Below are 11,087 nucleotides of genomic sequence, written 5' to 3'. Positions count from 1 at the left end.
CAATTACCAAGACACAAACTGGTACTTTTGGCTCAATTATTAAACTCAAGTTGCCTTTCATCTATTGAACAGATATGCTAAATCATAAGCGCATCGTCTGCTTTACACTAAGTTTGATATTCCAAAATACGCTTTTTGCAAATAACTACTCTATAGCCTACATTAGATAGTTATTCAAAACCGACAGCCTGTGTGTTGTTTGCAAAACACTGCCACTGAAATACCACACTCAAATACACTGAACACAAATATAAACGCAACACTTTTGTTTTTGCTCCCATTTTTCATGAGATGAACCATAACCATTTCTCTCAAATATTGTTCACAGATCTGAAAGAATGTGTGATAGTGAGCACTTCTCCTTTGCCGAGAGAATCCATCCCACCTCTCAGGTGTGGCATATCAAGATGCTGATCAGACAGCATGGTTATTGCACAGGTGTGCCTTAGGCTGGCCACAATAAAAGGCCACTCTGAAACGTGCAGTTTTGCTTTATTGGGGGGGTCTGGGGGGGGTCTGAAAACCAGTCAGTATCTGGTGTGAGGGGTAGGGTTAGGGGTAGGGGTAGGGTTAGGGTAAATTTGTGAATCGAGTGGCCTGTGTTCGTCGTCCATAACATACGCCTGCCCATACCATAACCCCACCACCACCATGGGCCACTCGATTCACAACATTACCCTAACCCTACCCCTACCCCTACCCCTCACACCAGATACTGACTGGTTTTCGGACCCCCCCAGACCCCCCCAATAAAGCAAAACTGCACGTTTCAGAGTGGCCTTTTATTGTGGCCAGCCTAAGGCCCACCTGTGCAATAATCCTGCTGTCTAATCAGCATCTTGATATGCCACGCCTGAGAGGTGGGATGGATTATCTCGGCAAAGGAGAAGTGCTCACTATCACAGATTTGTGAACAATATTTGAGAGAAATGGTTATGTTGTATTTATAGAAAATGTTTTAGATCTTTGAGTTCATCTCATGAAAAATGGGAGCAAAAACAAAAGTGTTGCGTTTATATTTTTGTTCAGTGTATCAAGCCCCTGCACCCAGAATGCACATGTTAAAATGATATCACATAGAAACCTGAGCTTGAACACTTTGTTGTGCACAACAATATTTTATCCAAAAAATATTAAATATATAATAATAATACAAAATATAAAATAATATAATCAAACTGACAAAACGTACACAGAACAAAGACTCTTTCCCCCTGATTTATCCGTCTAAAAAATGCCATGTTAATGCCACAGTGTATGGAAGATGTGTCATGTGAAATATGACTCATTTTGTGAGTATTGTTGGAAACAGTCTGCTATAAACACGTGTTCAGGTTCACTTCTCACAGGGCTTCTTCTTCTTCTTCTTTAGTGTTTATTGGCGGTTGGCAAACCAACTTGTAGGTGCATTACCGCCACCAACTGGACTGGAGTGTGGACAAGAGACTATGCAGAAAACAATAAACAAAATAAACAAAACAAAGAACCAACATTCTAGATTATTTTAAATGTATCAATATATATTGCCTGATGTTTCCCCTAACAGCCCTGACAGCGACAAGTAATGGAATGTTGCTTTCTTCAGTGTGTGGAAAAGCACATTTCTCTGAGTACTATATTTCCTGCTCAACAGTTTCTGGCTGCAGTGTATACACTTTCCGGTTGGATGCTTTCCTATTATACTTAAAGTATGATTGAGACCTGTATGACCTATTCTCATCCGAGAAATGACATTTTCCTCCCTTCTTTTAAACCCCACCTTCCTTCCATAAAGATGTCTTCCTGTATCACTAAGGTCCCAATGATCTTGCCATGTTGTTTGTGCATATTTCTGAATGAATGTTTGAACCTCCGCTTTGCTGAGTGGAACTTCTATGTCTCTGTTCATACTTCTGAGTGTTTGTTTGGCCAGAATATCCACCTGTTCATTACCCTCCACACCAACATGAGCAGGAACCAGAGGAAACGAGTTGCTATGCCTTTGATTTGCATTTTATATACAATTAGAAATATTTGATTTATTATGTCCATTCTAAATGGATGGATCGTATACTCGATAATGCTGAAAAGCTGTCAGATGCACTTACACTATTATGTATTTCTTTCTCTACTATCCATTTCAATGACAACACCAATGCCAACAGCTCTGTGGTGTATGCTGACACATGGTCTGTTACCCTTTTCTTTATATGTGTATTATTCACTGGGATATCTTCTTCTTCTTTCTCGAGTTGTATGGCTGTTTGCATCCAGCTTAATGGCGCATTACCGCCACCTTTCTGTTGCCAAGTGAGGATCAGACAATACTCATAGTTCACATTCTAAAGCCCTCACAATAACATTAAATGCATAAAAAACGGAGAAATAACACCTTAAGTTCTATGAACCCCCCCCCCCGTACCTCTTTAACTTACATAACAGTCACATTATAATTTAAATCCCGCTTTTTCTCAGAAAGAGGCGGGGCTTAAACTGGGCGGAACCCACGTGGTACCGGCGTCACCGGATATTGCCTTTCACTGCGGCCTTAAAGATCCATGCGTCTGTTCCATGCGGTCATTTCTACGCCGTCTCTACGACCAGCACCCGTGCCTTCCGCTGCTCTTCAGATTCAATAGTCTCCTACTACTGAAAAGCCCAAAACGACTTAAACAACATGTCGGACGAAGGCAAACTCTTCATCGGCGGTCTCAGCTTCGACACCAACGAGGAATCTCTGGCTGCGGCCTTCTCCAAGTATGGAACCATCGAGAAGGTGGACGTGATCAGAGACAAAGAGACCGGGAATTCCCGCGGTTTCGGCTTCGTGAAGTACGACAACGCCGAGGATGCTAAAGAAGCAATGGACGGCATGAACGGAACCTCCCTCGATGGTCGCTCAATCCGCGTCGATGAGGCAGGGAAAGGCGGTGGCGGCGGTGGATCAAGAGGCGGCAGCGGCGGAGGATTCGGACGCGGGAGAGGCGGAGGTGGCGGGAGAGGAGGTGGTGGATACGGCGGCGGTGAGAGAAGCTATGGCGGAGAAAGAAGCTATGGTGACAGATCAAGCTACGGATCCGAGGGTCGTTCCAGCGGCGGTGGCGGCGGAGGTGGCGGCTACAGATCCGGCGGAGGTGGCGGCGGCGGATACTCAGGAGGTGGAGGAGGCTACAGAGGCAACCGCGACGCTGGATACGAATAAAGCATCATTCCCACTGGCTTAAAAACCGTTGTATAAATATAATTGTGTTGATCTGAACTGAGTAAAGTTGTGTTTTCCCAGCAAGCTCCATTCACGGTGACAGGGCACCATCATTCTTTGACTTTGACTTGATTTTGATAATAAACAGCCTCAGGCCTTGTGAATCACATGAAATCGGTGAGTGTTTTTTTATTGTTATCCGGGTAACGATATTAGCTATTGTCATTGCACTGGTTAATAGTGAGTTCTCTTTTGGGGGCAGTCTTAGTTCAATGTGTGTTTAACCCCCTCAGACAAATGTGTAACTTCTAAGATTTGACTCTATAAAAACCTTTCATTGATTCAGTAATACCGCAAGTCTGAATTAGCACGGTTTAAAAAAAACTTTGATCTGAGTGGCAACACGTGGAGGGCAGCGGTGGTCAGGTAAACGTGTATCGGGGTTAATTAACGTAATATGTGGCATTCATGCAGTGGGAGAAGCGCAGTAAAGACGTATAAATCCAACACTGACTAGTCATGAGCAAACTTAACACAAAAATCAGTTTAAGAACCATGCTTTCAGTAAATTTCATTACATCCTTTTCAATTATATAGTGCACAATGTGTAGTGTCATGGCGGTGCTAGTACCCACATCTACTGAGTCGAATAGCAGCTAAAACAATGGGAGGTTAATCTTAACTGAAGTTCTTCCATGTGGTGCACAACATGTTACTTTCCAATAAAGGGCCCGTATGCCTCCTTCAAACGGGATTCCTAGGTTGAATAGAGAAAAGGATGCTCAAATACAGAACAATGAAATACTCAAGATAAATTAAGATTTTAAAGTTACCGCTGAACTCAGCGTCTTCTGACGGATGTCGTCTTCACTCAACGCTACTTTGAATTCCTGTATTCTGAAATGAGACAGGTGAGAAGAACCAGTTTAATATCTGATGTATGCTGAGTACTACAATGTCAACGTACGATACAGACATGTATTTATTAATGGGGGCCAGAGCACATGCTGTTGGAATGAGTTGTAGACACTGGTATGGGACGGTTTAACCCCTGTGCCCTCCTCGAATTTTCATCCTTTCGACACCTTCACACGCCCCAAATAACTGCTATTAAATCATCATACATCAATATTTCTTTCTACTTTTTTTTATGAATAACTTAAACTACTTCTAACGTACTCAAAACTACCAACCATTCAATCATTTTCTGGATTTTTAACCCTTTAAATGCCTGTTTAATTATTTGCATTATTTATTACAAAACCTCAATTATTTTCCATATAGTCAGTGGGGGGGGGGGGGGGGGGGCTTTGGTGGCTGTTAGAGTCTTCTTGGATATGTCACAGATTAACAACAAAGTTGATTTGACTGCATTATTATTTCAGATACTACCTCTGGACATCTTCATGGACAAAAAGGCCTCATTGACTTCCATTCAAACCACATGTTTTGATCTCACTGCCATTGCAGTATAAAACCATGGATTTTGTATATTTTATATTTCCACTCTATTCCACCAGATTCAACCATTTTCCCACTGGAGGCCGATGCATGACATTCTTACATTTTGCCAGTTATATTATGGAGCCGTCTGACCAGGGGCCCAGAGAGTGGTGTGTGTGTGTGTGTGTGTGTGTCATTTCCAGCAGCAGACCAGCGGTTCCTGCAGCATGACCTGGTGCTCTCTCAGGTGGTAGAACAACACTTTTTTAGGCGTGTGTGTGTGTGTGGACAGACATGTTTGGGGGGCGGGAGCTCAATTGAGAAAAAGGGCACTTCCCATAAAACATTTTTTTTTTTTTTAAACGAAAAGTTAAATACAGTTGCACATCTCTGACTTACTGACCAATTTATTTTAATACCCTCACACTCACGTAATTGTTTAATACTCAACAGACTTCTACAAATAATCAGTTAACACAGAGACAATGGTCTTCTTTAGTATTCACTGAGCACAAGAGCAGACAACAAACTAGCATTATTAATAGTTATTAAATGAGCAGCCAACAATCAAAATGATGAAGTGAAATTATTACATCCTTTTTTCATGTACTTGTTATTTTGGTCTATTTTGCTTCCATGTTTTCTTTCACTCTAATGGAAAGAAAACACATAAAATAAATGGTGTTCGTTTTACTACCATGTCCGAATTCATCTGTAGATTTAAAGCTAATCTGCATTTAAACATTACATTTCGGGGGAAGTAGTGACTTCCCGTAGGTGACTATCTGGGGAAGTTGTGAGGTGATATGTTTTTGGCTTGTTTTTAGTTTTTCACCCGCAATGGATTTTAATTAGTTAACGCCTACTTTGCATATCAATCATAAGTACAGTAGAGCCTGTATGCCCATGATACATTTGCTTAGCTAACTTATCCATTAGCTAGTACCCTAGTTAACTATATTTGTTTTTGTCTTTTAGCTAATTAGCTGTAAACTCGAGGCACCGGCAGCTTAGTCATCACCGCCCACCAGCTGCTGCTTTCTTCTCACAATCTGTGAGGACTCTGTTTTCCCCAGCTCCTGGGAGAACGACCTCCGCTCTTCTCTGTCCCCTCGCTGTGGACCGGACCCTCAGTGTCCTCTCCACCTTCAGAGGAAGGGTCAGAGGAACGCATTGAGTGTCAGACCCCCCCTCGAACCTTCTTCAGACGAGTCCTGCAGCTCGCTGGAAGGCTGCAAGGTTATTTCTGAAGTGTCCTCTGCACTGAAAGGCTTCTTCCTTTGAGCTCCTTCTCTTTGCTCCAGGTCTTTCTCCTTCTCCGCTCACTAATGAAAGCCCTTGGTCAAACTGCATGTGTATCTTGTTCAGCCAGGTGCAGACACACACTAACAGCTGTTCTTTGTTTTTGAGTAATCAAGCAGCTCCACAAAGACACATCAAACACATCCCTCAGAAGATGGCCTTTTTTTACCCTGAAATGATCCGTGCATGCTTACAGATTCTCTCACACACACACACACACACACACACACACACACACACACACACACACACACACACACACACACACACACATACATACATACATACATACATACACACACACATACACACACACACACATATACATACACACACATATACATACATACACACACACATATACATACATACACACACACACACACACACACATGGAGAGGGAGGAAAGGTGTGTGCTGGTTGTGCACAGGCCTACAAAATAGTTGTTCTACCACCTGAGAGCACCAGGTCACATGCTGCAGGACCTGCTGCTGGAAATGACCCACACACACACACACACACACACACACACACACACACACACACACACACACACACACAGACACGTTGTTGGCATATACAGTTCCCATGTTGACATGTTTAGTGTTTATTTTTCTCTTGTTCTGTTATAACGCTGTGTGCAGAATGCTTTGGCAATAATGGGGCGAAGCCTGCGAGCTAGTTCAGGCGGTCAACTCGAGCACCAATCATACATTAACACGTGACGCACCTCGTCCCTCTTGCAACCAACCAAACACATTCACTCACACATATACACACACACACACACCACTCTCTGGGCCCCCTGGTAGTCACACGGCTCCATAATATAACTGGCAAAAATGTAAGAATTTCATGAATCGGCCTCCAGTGGGAAAATGGTTGAATCTGGTGGAATAGAGTAGAAATATCAAATATCACTACTTTTCTTCTAAATGAAATGCTGACATTACAAAATGCATGGTTTTATACTGCAATGGTAGTGAGATCAAAAAACGTGGTTTGAATGGAAGTCAATGAGGCATTTTTGGCCATGAAGGTGTCCAGAGAGGATCTGACACTACGTAAAAAAAAATAATGCAGTCAAATCAACTTTGTTGTTAATCTTTGACATATCCAAGACTCTAATAGCCACCAAAGCCCCACCCCCTACTGAGGTTTTGTGTGTTTTTGTAATAAATAATGCAAATAATTAAACAGGCATTTAAAGGGTTAAAATCCAGAAAATGATTGAATGTTTGGTAACGTGAGCACATTAGAAGTTGTTTAAGTGACTCGTGAAAAAAAAGTAGAAAGAAATATTGATGTATGATGATTTAATAGCAGTTTTTTGGGGTGTGTACATTTTTGCCACGAGAGTATACAAAACATCCATGCCAAAATCTGTAACACAACTGAAATCACCATATCAACAAAAAGTCAGGAAAAATTTACAAAAATGCCCGAGGACGGCTTAAAGAAGGACTTAATAACACTTACAAAATAAAATAAGACTTGCAATACACAGACACAAACAACGGTGGAAGTTGTTCTGCACTATATGTATTTAATACCTTTAGTTACTTCACAGATGTGGATGAATGATGTGAAATCTAATCAAGTGTTAAATCAGACTTTAGTTCCACCTGTAGTAAATCCACAAGCTACCCTGCAGTCTACAAAGTACTTCAGACTAGCTGCACCTCCACCAGCTACCCTGCAGTCTACAAAGTACTTCAGACTAGCTGCACCTCCACCAGCTACCCTGCAGTCTACAAAGTACTTCAGACTAGCTGCACCTCCACCAGCTACCCTGCAGTCTACAAAGTACTTCAGACTAGCTGCACCTCCACCAGCTACCCTGCAGTCTACAAAGTACTTCAGACTAGCTGCACCTCCACCAGCTACCCTGCAGTCTACAAAGTACTTCAGACTAGCTGCACCTTCACCAGCTTTGAGAACACTTTCATGATCAATCTTTATAAAACATATCATATATATTATTCTGAAATGGACCAATCTGCACAACGACTACTTTCACTGTCTTTCACGATATTTTGATGATAATACTTTTCTACTTTCACTTGAGGAACATTTTGAATGCAGGACTTTTACTGAAACAGAGTATTCCTACACTCTGGTACTCTTTTACTTTTACTCAAGCACAAGATCTGAGTACTTCTACTTTTACTCAAGCACAAGATCAGAGTACTTCTACTGTTACTCAAGCACAAGATCAGAGTACTTCTACTTTTACTCAAGTAGAAGATCTGAGTACTTCTACTTTTACTCAAGCACAAGATCTGAGTACTTCTACTTTCACTCAAGTAGAAGATCTGAGTACTTCTACTTTTACTCAAGCACAAGATCAGAGTACTTCTACTTTTACTCAAGTAGAAGATCTGAGTACTTCTACTTTTACTCAAGCACAAGATCTGAGTACTTCTACTTTTACTCAAGCACAAGATCAGAGTACTTCTACTTTTACTCAAGTAGAAGATCTGAGTACTTCTACTTTTACTCAAGCACAATATCTGAGTACTTCTACTTTCACTCAAGCACAAGATCAGAGTACTTCTACTTTCACTCAAGCACAAGATCAGAGTACTTCTACTTTTACTCAAGTAGAAGATCTGAGTACTTCTACTTTTACTCAAGCACAATATCTGAGTACTTCTACTTTTATACTCAAGTATAAAGTCTGAGTACTTTTACTCAAGTACAAGATCTGAGTAGGCCTACTTATACTTTTACTCAAGTACAAATATCTGAGTACTTCTACTTTTACTCAAGTACAATATCTGAGTACTTCTACTTTTACTCAAGTACAAGATATATATGAGTACTTCTACACTTCTGTCTGTTTTCCACCTAGTCAGATAATGGAGCTAGCTGGATATGCTAGCTAACAGTTAGCCTTAATGAAGTACGGTGTGTCAGCTGATGTGCTAACAGGGAGCTAGCCTACCTAGCTACATGAAACGATGAAGTTGCAGTGTTTGTTACCGTTATCTTTGTATCGTGACATTACATTTAGATCACATGAGGATTCACACATGTATTATCTTTGCATGTATTGCCCTAAACTTGTCTTTTGTTTGATTAGCTGAGCTGCTGCTAGCTAAACAGTGAAGTTATTCAGTTAGCAGTTAGGATGCTAGTCTAGTGGCAACAATAATGTAGCAGGGTCATTCCAGAATTGGAGGACAATTTAGACACGAACATTTTTGAAAAATGAACCTTTTATTTTATAATTTTTGTATTTAGGAAAAACAGATAATTATAAACCATCAAAAAAAGTGATTTGCCCAGCTAGGCATCAAATGTATATTTTCCAATGAAGAATTACCCTGTTACTCTAACTATAGTAACAGGGTTGAAAATCAATGCTAATTTGAGCTTCAACCTCAGGAAGTATTGCTAGATGTAGCATGTACTTTCAAGGCAAGGACACACTTGGATGTCTAATGCAAGAAAGATAACTTTGAAATGAATATTCTTTATTCTGATAATATCAGTAACAGGGTTGAGTGGGTCGGAGTGCCACACTCTTTTAAGACTGGAAAGATTGTAAAAATATGAAAAATAAAAGAGAGGACTCAGTTGTGGTCTACCCATGGCACGAGCACGTGGCTTGCTGATGTCACTTCCTGTGTGTCATCTCATTTACAGTTTGTTCACTTCCTGTGCCAATCTGACAAGGTTTGGGTAACAGGGTTGAACGCATGTTGAGGGACACACCTTCTGTGCTAAATTACTGTTATCTAAAATATGTTTATGATTTAACAAATTGATTTTACCATTACAAGAGACATCAATAGAATAATAACAAACAAAGTAAATCAAATCCCTATTTTAAATGTTATATTTGACGCAAGTTGGTCACCAAGAAGCGGGGACAAGAGAGAAATGCCATTTTAGGGGATGTTCGAGAGCTATTCGATGATTTAAATAATATTTTGAAACCACTTTTTCTCCAACTTTATATACATTTTGTCTCAAGACAAGTATGTTCAACACAACAAGTGCATGTTTTAGCTTTTTGGGCATGGATTGTCCTCCAATTCTGGAATGACCAAGCAGTTTGTGAATGTCATGCACATCATGCTAAAACACACCTTTAGATGTGTCCTACCTGTTTTTGTACGCAGTAGTCATGACTGAGCAGGTGGTGGTGTATTACTTTAACTGTTTCCAAATGAAGAATTGTCCAGAGGGAAGTCCTCCTCTCACTTCCGTCTTCACAACAACACTGTGGTCCTGTGACAGATCCAGTGACAGCATGGGCGGTTCTACTATTCAAGATATATTTAACTTATCCTATCCTTGCTAAAGCCAAACAAGTGACATGTAATGTGCTACTACTCATCTACCTTCATTACCAGTGATAATTATACCACAATACCACTTTACCTCAGCCACAATGCAGAGTCTATGCATTACATTAATGCACACAATGTACAACAATATCGTTTTTTAATTTTAATTTTATTATTAGGCTAGTGCCAATTTGTATTCCATATTTGATTCCTTCTTATTCCATTCATAAATACTGTCATAATTTACTATATTTATTTTTCTTTGTTTTACTTTTATGTATGCACCTGCACCACGTCACCAAGTCAAATTCCTCCTATGTGTTTACTTACCTGGGAATAAACGTGTTTGTCTGAAAGATATTACAATTTGATCATTTAGTTTATTTATTTATCTATAGTGTCGTGGTCCCCATCGATGAACTGTCACACAAACAGTAAATGGAGCAGCTTTAGCCGACATGGCTAATTTCCGGCTGTTGTCCCCGGCCAGATGGAAATAGACACCCTTACAATTACAATATATCAACAGCATTAGTTATAAGAAAATATGTAAAATAAAATAAAAAGGAGGAAAGAGGATAAAAGAGAACAGTAAACAACACACGTTACTATATACAGTACATGTCACATATAGCACATCACAGAAACGAGGGGCAACACCCATCACAACATGTAACACTCACGCCATACTCGACACAGACTAGTGTGTGCAGGTGTAGTTCTCAGTGAACCATGTTTTTAAGTGAGCTGTGAAGGTGGGATGTGTGTGTCTTTGATTTGAGTGGGTAGAGCAGGGGTGTCAAACTCAATTTCATCGCGGGCCACATTCGCATAAAGGTTGCACTCAAAGGGCCGGTTGTAAC

At 40.6% G+C, this 11,087-nt stretch overlaps 1 protein-coding gene and 1 long non-coding RNA gene across 2 annotated transcripts; one reads left to right on the top strand and one right to left on the bottom strand.

Moving 5' to 3' along the window:
• Positions 1-2,518: 2,518 nt before the first annotated feature.
• On the top strand, positions 2,519-3,355 carry LOC117440591 (cold-inducible RNA-binding protein B-like). The gene has a single exon (XM_034076828.1). The coding sequence runs from the start codon at positions 2,657-2,659 to the stop codon at positions 3,179-3,181; it is 525 nt and encodes a 174-aa protein (XP_033932719.1). The 5' UTR covers positions 2,519-2,656; the 3' UTR covers positions 3,182-3,355.
• Positions 3,356-3,886: 531 nt separating this feature from the next.
• LOC117440592 (uncharacterized) lies at positions 3,887-10,383 on the bottom strand. Its single transcript, XR_004551281.2, has 3 exons — positions 10,041-10,383; positions 4,015-4,078; positions 3,887-3,938 (listed from the first exon to the last, which is right to left on the bottom strand). It is a non-coding gene; the product is annotated as an uncharacterized lncRNA (long non-coding RNA).
• Positions 10,384-11,087: the final 704 nt, after the last annotated feature.

Source organism: Pseudochaenichthys georgianus, unplaced genomic scaffold (assembly GCF_902827115.2).
Source record: "Pseudochaenichthys georgianus unplaced genomic scaffold, fPseGeo1.2 scaffold_1059_arrow_ctg1, whole genome shotgun sequence".
Lineage (NCBI taxonomy): Eukaryota > Metazoa > Chordata > Actinopteri > Perciformes > Channichthyidae > Pseudochaenichthys > Pseudochaenichthys georgianus.
This window is presented reverse-complemented; position numbering and strand designations above follow the sequence as displayed.